Consider the following 15155-nt stretch of genomic DNA (forward strand, 5'->3'; position numbering starts at 1 on the left):
ACAAATGTTGCACTAATCTCATTAGAGATGCCTCTCCTTCCTTCTCTTCTTTGCCCTCGTCCTCTTCCTCTCCCTCCTACTCCTCTTGCTCTCTGTCCATTGTTGGCATCCATTGTTCAAAACAGGTCATCTGACCTTTGACCTATTTATAGGCCTATACTACAGTAAAGCAGTGATTTGTTAGTGATCAGTTAAGCTATTAGTGTTTGCACATGTGAGGAGTGTGTGTGTGACCTGGTGAATAAGTGTAGCATTTTGATTGGTTGTGTTTGGAAAAGGAAAGCACGTCATTTCCTGTTAGATTTTTGTGTTTTAGGTTGAGAATTGTGTGTAGTATTATGAAAAAAGTGTTTTATGCAACGGACAACTGAGTCAAAGGCTGAGAAATAGCTTATGGTTTTTCACATTTGGTGTGTAGTTTTGCACTTTGAGTGATAGGTTTCAAAAATCGTGTGACATGAAAAGATTTTGTGTGTAAGCAGTTGGAAAAAACTGTGATAGATATGGACACATATCACGCTGCACCTTTGTCCTCCTCTTCTCCTTCACACGACGGCCGTTACAGAATCACCCACCACCAAAGGACCAAGCGGCGTGGTAATGGGCAGCAGCAGCAGGAGCAGCGCTATAAGGAGGAGTGGACATGGGAGGACATTCTGGATGGCAAGGGTTGTTACACATGGGAGGAGATCCTGGCTGGAAGGGATCATCTCCCATGGGAACAGGTGGAGGCAGCCAGGAGAGCCTAGGCAGCAGGTAAAGGGAGCCAGCGCTTTGAGGGAACATGGCTGGCAAGGAAACCCGAGAGGCAGCCCCAAAAATGTATTGGGGGAGGCACACGGGGAGTGTGGCTAAGTCAGGTAGGAGACCTGTTCCAACTCCCCGTGCTTACCGTGGAGAGACTATTTTAGCATTACAGTAATGTACTGTAAAATACATATGACTGCATAGTATTACATAAACATTTGTAACTATAAGCCATCCATTTACTGCACTGCATTGAATGAGGTTGGTTATCATGCTGTACTACATTTTGTTCTACATTGTTTACAGTTCCTATGCTGAACACATACTGTGTTTGAATTCTGTACAGGGTGGAAAGGCAAAGACATCATGGAGGACAAGGACACTTGTTTACAGATGTACAAGAGACTGCAATTACAAATATGGTTTTGGCCAACAATGCAATTAGGATTTGAGAGATAAGAGAGCATATCTTGAATAATGACACAATATTTAACAACAATGCTGTAAGCCTGTCTACCATACAACGCATCCTCCAACGGCACCGAGTGACGATGAAACAACTTTACAAGGTGCCATTTGAGAGAAACTCTGACAGAGTCAAGAATATTCGACATGACTTTGTAGAGGTATGTATGCAACACTACTTCCAGTACTTCAGACATACCATATTTACTCATCTGTATATCCTTTTGTCTGTTAGAGTATTGGAGTTGGATGCCCATGTAATTCGCAATGAATTTATTTATGTAGATGTGGTTGGCTTCAACCTCACCAAAACCAGGCGCTGCGAAATAAATGGAGAACTTATCTTGTGATGTGGATGAAGTATTGTGGCCAGACCCAGGCCGGAAAAGAGATGAAGCGTAGCTTAGCACTGGTGACTGCCCCCCTCCCCCTACCAATTCCTGGACTGCCCCCCGGACCCCACACACACAATTGTGGACTTTACTGTATTCTAAAGAATATACTTTTGGTTTACATATGTTTATGGTTTTGTTTTATGCTACTGTATACAACAGTAATGTTTGGCCTAATAAATATGTTCTGTTTCTACATTGCATTGGTGTTTAGTGTACTTGTTAGCCCTCTCAGCAGATTAATTTCACTGTAGAACATTGTATTGAAATGTAGATATAAGCCTATCAAAGAGCTTTAGATTTAGAACAGTGTTTACATGGTATATCCAAAAATGTACTATTATGAAAGCAGTGTTTGCCATTTGATGCAAATGCTTCATTCTGACATGTGTTTTTGGCATTTTGAATGTAGTGTTACATTTTGAAGATGTGAGGCATTTTGCATTTTGTGTGTGCAGTTTTGGGAATTGTGTCTAGAGTTTTGAAAAAAGGAGACACTTTTGAAAACATGTGTAAGCAGTTGGAAGAAACTGTAAATCAAAAGATCAGCATTCTTTACACTGGGTATTTGTTTCCCTGAAGTAGTTTGTGAATTTGCTCTACCTCTTTTTGTAAATCCAGGACCTCAATCTGCATTAGATTTTTCTCTCTCTCCAGCCTCAACATCAATATGAGCTTGGTTCATATCAGTTCTAGGCCAGGCAAACGCCCTATCTAGTGTTTTTGCTGAGGTGCGAGATCCAGGCACTGCTGTTTCTCCATGGCACAGGGTGTCAGCTCAACTAAAGGAAAGGAGGTTTTTAGTAGGCTATTTATTTTGTACAACATTTGAATTGGGGCTTATATGCCCAGCCTTGGTGCAAATGATGTTATGCAACATGCTGCAACGGGCCTGATAACAGTCACATTGTAGTGAAGTAGCATTCATGTTAGTTTTAATGTGCATTATGGTCTGATATTTACCAGTTATTTATTCTTACTAAATATTGGTAGGTCGAGTTGTCCGTCATCATAGGGGTTAAGGAGAAGGGCAAACTTCTCCATCTTGCATATCTTCTGGGAGAGGATCAATTCCCTTGGACGGAGGGTACCTCCAGTCTGAAACAGCCCCTGCCTCTCCTCTGACGCACCCTTTCTGGATTTTGCTTAAGTTTTTCCAGCACGCCTTCATCCAATTTGGGTCCCTCTTCTCTTTAATCCATGTCGAGCCATTCAATCTGTTGCATGAAATGGCCGAGGTGTCTTCCTTCTTTTTGACAGAATATACTGGTGTAACATGTCACTAATCATAGTTTAAAAATGTTAATCATAGATTAACTGATCCAGATTTTAAAATGAGTGGTGCAACACATCTCTTAATTATCAACCTAGTTTGACAAAACCTAGATTAGCTCTTATCCTAGATTAATTTAAACCATGTTGGTGCAACCCACCCTTGTTGTTAGAGAAAATGTGCATATTTTCCATCGCTGTGAACATCTCACAGAGCTCTATCTTGGCTTCCTGAACTCGTTGGGAACTCCCCTTTCACCTCATGTGAATATGTTCTATCTATGACAGTGTTTTTTTTGTTTTAAAATCGATTAATTATTTTAGATTACTGGCTATAAATCAATCGCTGAATGAGCTACAGCCACAAAGCAACTCTCTCCTGCTGCGTTACAATGTAAGGAGTTGTTTGCGTTGTTAGTGGCTGTGAATTAGGGTTCAGCCAGGAGTTCATGGACAGTCCGAAGAGCGAATTAAATGGTAGGTAGGGACATCTCACGTTGTGTCCGATTTCACATTCTGCTTCACATATGCAGAAGAGACTCCAGTGACCTTTCAATGCAAGCCAGTTTGATCTACGTGTCCACAGATTGATATATAAGAAAAAATGACAGTCAGAACCAGAACCACACAGGTCCCCTGAACAGTGTACTTTACACGGAAGAGGGTTTTTAATTCAATTAATGTCAATTATTCTTTTCAAAGTAAAATATTTAAAATAACATGTTGAAATTTTGCATCCCCATGTTGTCACATTTAATTCATATTCATTTGATGTGCTCACATGTTGCCAAGTATAGTTTTATGTTATCACATGTTGCCAAGAGTAGTTTTATGTTATCACATGTTGCCAAGTGTAGTTTTATGTTATCACATGTTGCCAAGTGTAGTTTTATGTTATCACATGTTGCCAAGAGTAGTTTTATGTTATCACATGTTGCCAAGTGTAGTTTTATGTTATCACATGTTGCCAAGTGTAGTTTTATGTTATCACATGTTGCCAAGTGTAGTTTTATGTTATCACATGTTGCCAAGTGTAGTTTTATTTTATCACATGTTGCCAAGTATAGTTTTATGTTATCACATGTTGCCAAGTGTAGTTTTATGTTATCACATGTTGCCAAGTGTAGTTTTATGTTATCACATGTTGCCAAGTGTAGTTTTATTTTATCACATGTTGCCAAGTGTAGTTTTATGTTATCACATGTTGCCAAGAGTAGTTTTATGTTATCACATGTTGCCAAGTGTAGTTTTATGTTATCACATGTTGCCAAGTGTAGTTTTATGTTATCACATGTTGCCAAGAGTAGTTTTATGTTATCACATGTTGCCAAGTGTAGTTTTATGTTATCACATGTTGCCAAGTGTAGTTTTATGTTATCACATGTTGCCAAGTGTAGTTTTATGTTATCACATGTTGCCAAGTGTAGTTTTATTTTATCACATGTTGCCAAGTATAGTTTTATGTTATCACATGTTGCCAAGTGTAGTTTTATGTTATCACATGTTGCCAAGTGTAGTTTTATGTTATCACATGTTGCCAAGTGTAGTTTTATTTTATCACATGTTGCCAAGTATAGTTTTATGTTATCACATGTTGCCAAGTGTAGTTTTATGTTATCACATGTTGCCAAGTGTAGTTTGATGTTATCACATGTTGCCAAGAGTAGTTTTATGTTATCACATGTTGCCAAGTGTAGTTTTATGTTATCACATGTTGCCAAGTGTAGTTTTATGTTATCACATGTTGCCAAGTGTAGTTTTATGTTATCACATGTTGCTTCACACTTTGTCATGTATTATCACATTTTCTTCCCATTAAATCACGTTTTCACGAGATGACACGAGATCATGTGTTCACGTGTGAAATTCATGTGGTTCCTCCATAAAGGATAGGCTTATTTTATGGTAAAGAGATGTTCCTGAACAATGCAAGATGCTGCACTGTTGACAATATGAGCAACGCAGATTAACAGCGAAGATTAGAGCAGCGCAGATTAGGTTGCTGTTGGATTTGAGCAGGGCACGTCTCCCTCACAGGTTTTGTCCGGTCATGTGATGTGCCATAACCCGGTGAAACCCGGGGCAGCTTTATCGAATCCCCTCAGTGAGAGCAAGGAGTGGTGACACTGCATTACAATTTAAATTACATGTTTTCCTCTCACAGTTAGGCAGTGTTCAGGTGAATCATTTAGTCCTCGAAAAACAGTTTTTGAAGGGCCTTTTGATTTAGGCTTAGGCCTATTAGTACTGTGAGTAGTCCTGAAATGATCGAGCAGGTGCACATTGTTTAGTAGTGAGTTTACTAGCGTCATCAAACACATTGCTCAGCACAGGCTCTGTGTGCAGTGTGTGCGTGTGTTTGTGTGTGTGAGTTAACTGCCTTGGTCACTCTAGCAAGCTCATTTCCATCGAATTTGCCTCGTCTAACTGCGCGCGCGCGCGTGTGTGTGTGTGTGTGTGCGTGCGTGTGTGTGTGTGTGTACTCGCGTCTACATGCCAGGGTGCCTGTGTGCGTGCGTGAGTGAGTGTTTCTTTGCAGATGCTGGGTTTAGTTAAATATAAAAATACATTAGGCTACATTGCCTCCAGTCCTAGTGATGGCTCCACCTAACATAGAGACAAAATACCGCTGAAAAATACATTTGTTTTTTCTCTATCAGAGCCAAGGCATATAATTAGTTTAATTTTAGATGCCGTTCACATGTTTTATGTTTTGTTCTTCGCCATTGTTTCACGTGACATCAGAGATGAGCTGAATATGCGCTTTCCACCCCGACTCAAATTGATTCAGATAATCATCTCTTGGCTTCTCCAATATGAGCCCCATTAACATTAAGCAACACTCTCTCGTCTCCTTTGTAGCACTCCAAGCAATTCAACCTGACAATGATTTGGCAGCTTTAAGGATGCGGATAAATACTGTCATTTACATTCAACACGCTAACCAGAAACCTCTCTCTCTCTTTATCTCTATCGCTCTCAGACACGCACACACACATAGACACACACACACACAAGTGAGTCTGATTACCATAGAAGTTGTGTGTTTGTTTTAAAGCCATTGACCAAACACTGCAATGCTGATAAGACACCATAGACGCTGCAAGGTTACGGGACAAACACACACACACAGTAGCCTATATCACTTGGCAGAATAGTCTATACACAAACCTCATGTTTCCACACCTGCCAATTAAACGTGCAGCCATGCGAATCAGACAGCCGTGGTTTCTTAGCAGTGCCGGTGTTGTCAAAGCCCATCTTTCCCCCTGCATAATACACTCCGGGTTCATACCAAATCCCTGGGGGTGAGGGGTGGGAGAGCGAACTCCAACAACACGGGCTATGTTGTTCCCACTTGTCCTGCGGCCCTTGGTAAGGTCAACGGCATCATAAACTTTACCGTGTACCAGGACATTTTAGCCCAAAACCTGATGCCTTTGCCCGGAGGCTGAAACTTAGCTTTACATTGACCATCCGGCAAGAGAATAACCCCAAGCACACATCAAATTCCACAAAGAAAATCTATATTTTTCTATGGCTATCTCATGAAAAACATGTGGTTTGAGTTGAATAGGACAGTCCATACGTGCAGACCGAAGGATATCAACGATCTGGAAAGTAGAATTCTGCAATTCTGAAGGAATGGTCTAAGATCCCTCCCAATGTGTTCTTCAATCTCATAAAACATTATAGATAAAGGCTCAGTGACGTTTTCCTCACAAGGGGAGTCGGGCTGCCAATAACTATGACACCTATCTTTTTGAGAGAAAAAAGTTTTACTTGTTAAACAACATTTATTTCTCTGAGTAATTGTATTAGCATGAAATAATATAATGTTCATATTTTCATATCATTCAATATAGCTCAGTAAGCTATTTGTATTATTACTTTTATACACTCTTTTTTGCTCATCTTTATCAAGGGTGCCAATCATTTTTGGAGGTGACTGTGCATGTCATTTAGCTGAATGCCACGCTCATTGCATGCCAGGCATAAGGGGGTTTTATGCACATTGTTTGTAAAGGCTGTTATCGTACCATAGGACCAGCTGTACATTCCTCATGATCTGTCATTCATGGCATCGAAATAATGTGGCAAATGATTTGTTGATCAACTTGCACCATACATATTTAGCACTGAGACATTTCGTGACATTGACTTTTTTCTGCCATACTTCTCCCCAATGTCTGAACTGCATATATAGTAGCAACTGTGCTGAATATATATATAGCCAATCTTTTCCCAACCCAGATTGTAACAGGTATAAGACCTCACATTTCATAACTGCGTACTGTAGTCCAGAGTGGTGGAATAGTGGCATTAAATGCCTGCATGTATCTGAGTGTGTAATAGGTAGTAAGCTGCTACGCCACTTCGCAACGATGGAGCTATCGTAACGATGGAGATGACGCAAACGGACCCCGCTCCCCCCAAAAGTGTTCAAGACGAACATGGCGGCAATTTAACCCAGGTCCAAGATGACTGTGGCCATTGGGAGAAAAGATCCAAGGCATTCAACCCAGATACGAACTGGAAAAAATCTACTGGGGCACAATCAAACGGCTTTTGCTTTCTCATAATTGAATCCGGGAAACTGCAGCAGTAACGGCAACAGCACTGATAAACTGGCCACAGCTGGTCTCTGCGCGCGAGCACCACCCCGGAGAGCAGAAGAGAGGGAGCGAGGCGCGAGGCATGCGGTTACAGAGAACGTGGTTTCCCCCCGGAGAGCCATGGAGAACGGGGATGCGGCAGCGCGAGGCTTAATCTCTGCGGGCGCGCTAATTGGATCGGAATAACACACAGACGGCGTCTGGCGCTAGAGAGGAGAGCCCAGGACCGGCGGCGGCACGGCAGCCCACCGTTACCGAGGATAAATAACCAGAGTCCATCTCCCAAAGTCAATGAGTATAGTGGCAGAGGAGCCCCCGCGGTGGAGTCGGCCAGAGCTGCGCTTTTCCTAAAATATGACCAGGGGTGCTTGGATGTGTCGGAAGCAAGATGACGGCTTAAAAATCTGGTTTGCACCCCGAGAGAACGAGAAGCCATTTACCGAGTCGGAGCGGGCCCAGAGATGGCGCCTATCGCTGGCCTCTCTTCTGTTCATCACCGTCCTGCTCTCTGATCACTTGTGGTTCTGCGCCGAGGCCAAACTGACGCGGACCCGAGACAAGCGGCAGGACAAGCGGCTCGCCTTTACGGACATGGTCGAGTACCCAAACTCCACTCACCACCATACCCCCTCCTCTGACCCCCATTCCCCCCACGGCCCCCTTGCCAGAAAGCCAGATGTTATTTTTATAGGGAATTCTACCAAACCTCTGTGGCGACTGGACACCTGTCACCCGGACAGCTTGTCCAAAGACTGCTTCACTTTCACGGACGCAGAGCCCGTCTGCCTGGGCCTCTCCGGGGGCGGGGAGAGGACGCAGTCGGCGGATTTGAATCTGAGCGATTTGTATCTTTCTTTTTGTAATTCCTACTCTCTTTTGGATTTGTTTAACGGGTTTACAAGTCCGGACAATATAAACTGCAGCCTGGACGTGGCTGAGGGTGACACGCTGGGATGCAGCGAGTGTGTCCGGGTTTACCAGCGCTTTGACCGGCAAGCTCAGGAGGACTACCGGGAGTTTGAGCAGTTGGTTGAGAAATATGAGACTGATGAATACTCGGTCAGGACATGTATGGAGGAATGCAAGGTAGGATGTGAATGGCTTTCACATATCAAAGCACTATAGGTAGGCTACTGTCTTTTTAGCCTATATAGGGGGCTTGGATTGATTGGGCTTGGATTGATTCCCAGTCGTCATGGTAACCGATATCTATCAAGATGTGGGAATGATTTCAAATAGTTTGCGAGAGGCATCACCCCACTTGTCCTTCCTGCAATGTATGCATGCGTGCGTGCGTGTGTATGTTTGTGCGAGAACGAGCGAGCGTGGACGCGCACTTGTAGATTTTTGTGCAGGAGTTAATGTGTGATGATTGTGTCACATAGCCTACAGCAAACAGAAAGAGTGAGAGAGAGTTTGAATCTAATAGGGTATTGAGTATAACTGCCAAGTATTGTGATACTTTAAAGGCAGCAGCGAAAGAATCACAAGCCTACACTAAAAAGGAAGCATCTTAATACAAAAATAGATTGTGCCCCTGATTAGGTTCTCTCCTCAGATATAATCTTTGCATCTCAAACGGTGTCAAAACCCAAGGGATTGGTTCTCCAACTAACCAGAGAGAGAGCGAGAGAGGTGCTCTCTATGGTTCTGAAAGCATCAGACCTAGATCTCGACCCCCCCATCTCTCTCTCTCTCTCTCTCTCTCTCTCTCTCTCTCTCTCTCTCTCTTTCTCTCTCTCTGTGTGTGTGTTTGTGTTAGGGGGGTGTAGCCTTATAGGTCTGTAGCAAGTTCTCGGCAGTGTGGTGATGTGATCATCTGTTACCGTGTTGGAGGCTATCAGAGGAGAGGGTGTACTAGAGGGGAAGGCCTAGTGCCTAGCTCAGCCAGAGCTCAGAGGTGCTAGCATTTCAATAACATTAATAGCGTACCAGTGATTTCTGTACCTAATCCACCGGAAGGCTTTTTCATTGTAGCCGGTTTGTTGTTGTACTGATGACATATCTCTCTGTAACATAGAGCAGTACACCGCTGCCTCAGTTGGTCAACACACGTCAACAAACGGGTCTTTCAGAGGGATGATGCAGATTGTTTCACGTTGTGTTGTGAGCTCAGCATGACTGAAACTAACAGGTTTTGCTAATATTGCACCAACGTGGAATATATGACACTATCGTTCACACACACACACACACACACACACACACACACACACACACACACACACACACACACACACACACACACACACACTTAATCGCAGGTGTCACTGGCAATGTATTGTTGCCCCAAATGTTATGTGCAGTCATGGTTATGCAGTCATGTTGCAGAAAACAGCAATGCTACACAGGTTAGAGACATTGGCTAGATTACACTTGTTATTTTTTCATTTGTTGTGCAGTAGACTGTTACGGGCTGCTCTCTCTCTCTCTTTCTCTCTCTCTCTTTCTCTCTTTCTCTCTCTCTCGGTCTCAGCTGTGTGTCACTGGTCCTTGTGAGGTCTGTTCTCTGTCCATGGTGCTGAAGTATATAGAACCACTCGAGGCCTCTGGTTAAAATCCTCCTGAAATAAGCAGCAACCATCAGTTTTCCTCCTTCAGCTGATCATACTGGAATCAGAAACCCCAATCTATAATCATTCAGTCTATGCCTAGCATTACAAGTATGCTTATCTCAGTCGGTCTAATGTCAGGATATGAGGTCTGTGTGTAAAAGCTTCATGGCCAGTGTGATTTTCTGTCAGCAGCAGTAATGGAGTTGACCTTGGCTGGTAGATCTGCTGTCCCAGATGTGCTAGGGATATGGGGGTGGAATGAGTGGGACGAGAGAGAGAAAAAGAGAGAGGGAAGGAGAGAGAGAGAGTGTGTGTATGTGTGAGTGAATTAATGTGTTCTGTGGGTATTAACTAATCCAAGTTTATCGTTTTCAAAGGCTAATTGATCATTAGAAATCCCTTTTGCAATTATGTTAGCACAGCTGAAAACAGTTGTTCTGATTAAATAAGCAATACAACTGGCCTTCTTTAGACTAGTTGAGTATCTGGAGCATCAGCATTTGTGGGTTCGGTAACATGTTCAAAATGGCCAGAAACAAAAACCTTTCTTCTGAAACTCGTCAGTCTATTCTTGTTCTAAGAAATGAAGGCTATTCCATGTGAGAAATTGCCAAGAAACTGAAGATCTCTTACAATGCTGTGTACTACTCCCTTCACAGAACAGTGCAAACTGTCTCTAACCAGAATAGAAAGAGGAGGGGGAGGCCCCGGTGCACAACTGAGCAAGAGGACAAGAACATTAGAGTGTCTAGTTTGAGAAACAGATGCCTCACAAGTCCTCAACTGGCAGCTTCATTAAATAGTACCCGTAAAACACCAGTCTCAACATCAACAGTTTTTTTTCGCATGGAATAGCCTTCATTTCTCAGGACAAGAATAGCCTGACAAGTTTCAGAAGAAAGTTATTTGCTGATAATGGGCTGCTGTACGCCTCTGTAGATATTCCATAAAAAAATCAGCAGTTTCCAGCTACAATAGTCATTTACAACATTAACAATATCTACACTGTAACGGTTTTCTGTATGTGAAGGAGAGGCGGACCAAAATGCGGCGTGGCTATTGCGATCCATGTTTAATGAAACAAAGTAAACACGAATCAAATACAAAAACAATAAACGTAACACGAAAACCGAAACAGCCTAATACTGGTGCAAAGTAACACAGAGACAGTAACAAGGACAATCACCCACAAAACCCAACACCAAACAGGCTACCTAAATATGGTTCCCAATCAGAGACAATGACGAACACCTGCCTCTGATTGAGAACCATATCAGGCCAAACATAGAACTAGACAAACTAGACATGTAACATAGAATGCCCACTCAGCACACACCCTGACCAACCAAAACATAGAAGCATACAAAGCAAACTATGGTCAGGGTGTGACATACACACTGTATTTCTGATCCATTTGATGTTATTTTAATGGACAAGAAATGTATTTCTCTTTCAAAAACAAGGATATTTCTAAGTGACCCCAAACTTCTGATCGGCAGTGTGTTACATAACAGATACATAATATCTCCCCTCCCCTTTTTGTCACATAATCAGTGTTGAGCATGCTAGCTGCCGCTATACTCCCTGATAATGCAATAAGGGCCAGGCAGGCAGCAGGCACTGGGACCAGTGCAGCCTCTTACCCTCTTAGCCACATCTGAATTGCTAATGGGCTCCTGTGTTAGTGTGACCTTTAGACAAGCACAGCACTCTAAGCCTGAATCACATACTGTCACCGCCTAGAGAACCCACTCCACTAAGCTGGACAAACAGCAGAATTAGCAAAACGGATATGATCCTCTCTTTTCTTCCCCGCCCTCCTTTCCCTTTCCGAGGCCCTTTGCCCTGAGCGATATCCGGTATGGGTGAGAATAGAGGGGTTAATAGGGCAGGACAGGGGAGGGAGAGCTGAGGTAAGGGGTAGCTAATGTATTGTTCAATGTCCCTCCTGTAGTTGTTGAATGTAGTTTAGAGAGAATGAATGAGAGGGAAGAGCGAGAGAGAGAAAAAGAGAGAGAGAGACAGAGAGAGAGATGTAATAGGCCTACAGGCCCTGCGTCAGGAGAGCCAATAAGAGGCGATGGTTACTCTGACCACTAAGCTTCTCTCTCACACACTGGCAGCTAGTGAGTATCAGGTGTCAAAGGGCTGCTTTTGTGTTCCGCTGGGTGCTCTATGTGGCACAACAAACACACACACAATGTGTTAGTTGCTGTGTGTGTAAGTTTTACCATATTACATTCAGGCATGCTTTTTCCCCCTCTCTCTCTTTCCATCCTGTCCATGTGTGATCTTTAAAACCTTTGATCTCTGTGTGAACCTGGCTCATCACATACCAGATAGCATCTCAGTCTGTTTGTCCGTGTCTCCGTGTGTGTGTTTTCATAATGTGCATAACAAACAGCACATACGCACGCACACACACACACACACACACACACACACACACACACACACACACACACACACACACACACACACACACACACACACACACACACACACACACACACACACACACACACACACACACACACGCAGAGCCCAGTGTTTCCTGCAGGTCCATGCCTGCCTCTCTCTTCCGGTGTAATTTAATTTGCACTTGCATAATTCTCCTCCTCTCAGATGACCATGTCTCGAGGGTTCTGTCTGTCTCAACATGCTGATCTCCTCTGAGCTCTGTCTGCCAGCCTGTGTGTGTGTGTGTGTGTGTGTGTGTGTGTGTGTGTGTGTGTGTGTGTGTGTGTGTGTGTGTGTGTGTGTGTGTGTGTGTGTGAGAGAGTGAGTAAGGGCAGTGTACCCACAGCGGCCAGGTTTTCTCAGAGAAGTAATCTTTGCAATCAGCAGTATCTGTCGCTACATCATCCCCTACCTCTCCCTCTCTCTCTCCCTCCACTCTCTCTCCTCTTCCCTCTGTCCTCATCTGTCGCCCTCTCAGGAAATCTGCGGGTGTTGAGCTCTTTCTTCCTGCCGGAGAGTGATAGATACTGATCTGGGTTAAGGTCTTTTTCCTTCGCTTCAATTACAGGCCTGTCCTCACAGGGCCCACTGCCTCCCTCTCCACCCCTGCTTCTGCTGCCCACCATCTCATTCACTCTTTCTCTCCAATTCTCGACCTATCTCTCTCATAAGCCTTTCCTCTCTCATTTATTTCTCTCATTCCCTCCACGTGTATTGTCTTGAACTTCCATTCTGTGTGTCACTCACTTTCATTTTCCCATTCCCTCTCTTCCACCTTTCTTTTCTTCTGTCCTTTTCTCTGGGACCGTGTCTCTATCTTTTATTTTGCCTTTGCTGAATTTATGTTATCATGTCTTAAGCCCACTTGATGAAGTTTCATAGTAAAATGAATATATTTGGAAGTAATTTCTCTTTAAATTCAGCTCTTGGAAAGAACAGGCGCGACGGCAAGGCTTATCCAGAAGGAGCGATGTTTATACTGTATGTTATGTCAGTTGTCAAGGTGATTCTGACTGTTTTCAGCTGGTAAACATGTCATTTCCTACAGTTCAGATTATAATGCATTAATGTACATAATATAGAGGGAACCTCTGAATGTCACACAGTTCAGTCACTGTTGGATAATATCAGTACACATATACAGCATGCCCCCTGTAATTTCCTCCCTCCCTCCCTCTCTTCCCTCCCTCCCTCTCTCTGATGGTGGCTTTGGGTAAAATTCAATTACAGTTATGTGCGTTTTCTCCCAGCAGCAGCAGCTAGCAACAGGCCTATGGAAACAGGGAAACTCCCCTCCATATGAGCTGACACTGTTTGTTTCTCCCCAGGCACTCAGATAAGGAAATGTGTCTCTTAGACAAGTGCTCTATCTCTGCCTCCACTCCCATGGAAACGCGTCTTTCCACAGACACAATGTTTCTCTCCCTCTCCACCTGCGTTCTCAGACCTAGTCCAGGAGAAACCTGTCAATATCCCGCCTCACTTCTTGACTTTCTGTTAATATTCCAGTTTATTCCTGTTTTCTTTCCCACAGCTATAATTGACTACTGCTATGTGTGTGTGTTTGTGTACGTATGTACGTGTCGCACCCAGGAAGTAGCCCCGTTTACCAGTCCATTCAGTCCAGCACAGAGCACAGCTTTGCAGCTAATGATATAATGGCCTGCTGTGTGAATTCTTTATGGCACCCAATCAGATCTATGACTCCCCGAGTCATTAATTAGCAATAAATTATTCACATTGTTTGTGCGTTTACATTATGTGTGTGTGCTTTTTAAAATTATGTTTATGTGTGAGAGGAAGGGGGTGTAAATGGTTTTGGGTTTATGTAACAGCGTCGTCCCTCATCATGGGCTCGAACCAGGGACCCACTGCACACGTCAACAACAGTCACCCAGGAAGCATCGTTACCTATCGCTCCACGAAAGCTGTGGCCCTTGCAGAGCATGGGAAACAACTACTTCAAGGTCTCAGAGCGAGTGAAACGCCCTCAGAGTGCGCCGTTAACTATGTAGCCATTTCACACTGGTCGCATGTAGCTGTACAGTATGTATGCTTTCTTTTGTTCGGAGAGAGGGAAAGGGAGCGAGAAAAACACATACACTTAGCTTAATGATTCCTAAACTCTCCGTTTATCTCTCTGTTTGTATTTCTGCATGCCTATTGCTCACAGCATCCCTCTATACCCCCCCCTCTCTCTCTCTCTCTCTCTCTCTCTCTCCTTTCTCTCTCTCTTTCTCTCTCTCTCTCTCTCTCTCTCTCTCTCTCTCTCTCCTTTCTCTCTCTTTCTCTCTCTCTCTCTCTCTCTCTCTCTCTCTCTCTCTCTCTCCTCTCTCTCTCTCTTTCTCTCTCTCTCTCTCTCTCATTTCTCTCTCTCTCTTTCTCTCTCTCTCTCTTTCTCCTCTCTCTCTCTCCTCTCTCTCTCTCCTTTCTCTCTCTTTCTCTCTCTCTCTCTCTCTCTCCCTCTCTCTCTCTCTCTCTCTGTCTGTCTCTCTCTCTCTCTCAGTGCTTCAGGCTTCTCTGTAGCACAGGGGAGCCCAGTTATCAGATGAGTTAGTAGTAGCTAATTAACGACTAGGGGAGACAAAGCTTGCAGAAAGAAGGCTTCTGGAGAAACTGTACAGAGCTATCCCGTGAAATCATGGTGA

General features: G+C 43.6%; 1 protein-coding gene across 1 annotated transcript in view; it reads left to right on the top strand.

Moving 5' to 3' along the window:
- The first annotated feature begins 7541 nt into the window (after nucleotides 1-7541).
- LOC115127744 (NALCN channel auxiliary factor 1-like) overlaps nucleotides 7542-15155 on the top strand; it is a 176914-nt gene continuing 169300 nt past the window's right edge. The window contains exon 1 of the mRNA XM_029657389.2: nucleotides 7542-8578. Within this exon, the coding sequence (XP_029513249.1) occupies nucleotides 7847-8578 (732 nt within the window). The 5' untranslated portion in view covers nucleotides 7542-7846. The remainder of the gene's footprint in view (nucleotides 8579-15155) is intronic.

Source organism: Oncorhynchus nerka, linkage group LG1, assembly GCF_034236695.1.
Source record: "Oncorhynchus nerka isolate Pitt River linkage group LG1, Oner_Uvic_2.0, whole genome shotgun sequence".
NCBI lineage: Eukaryota > Metazoa > Chordata > Actinopteri > Salmoniformes > Salmonidae > Oncorhynchus > Oncorhynchus nerka.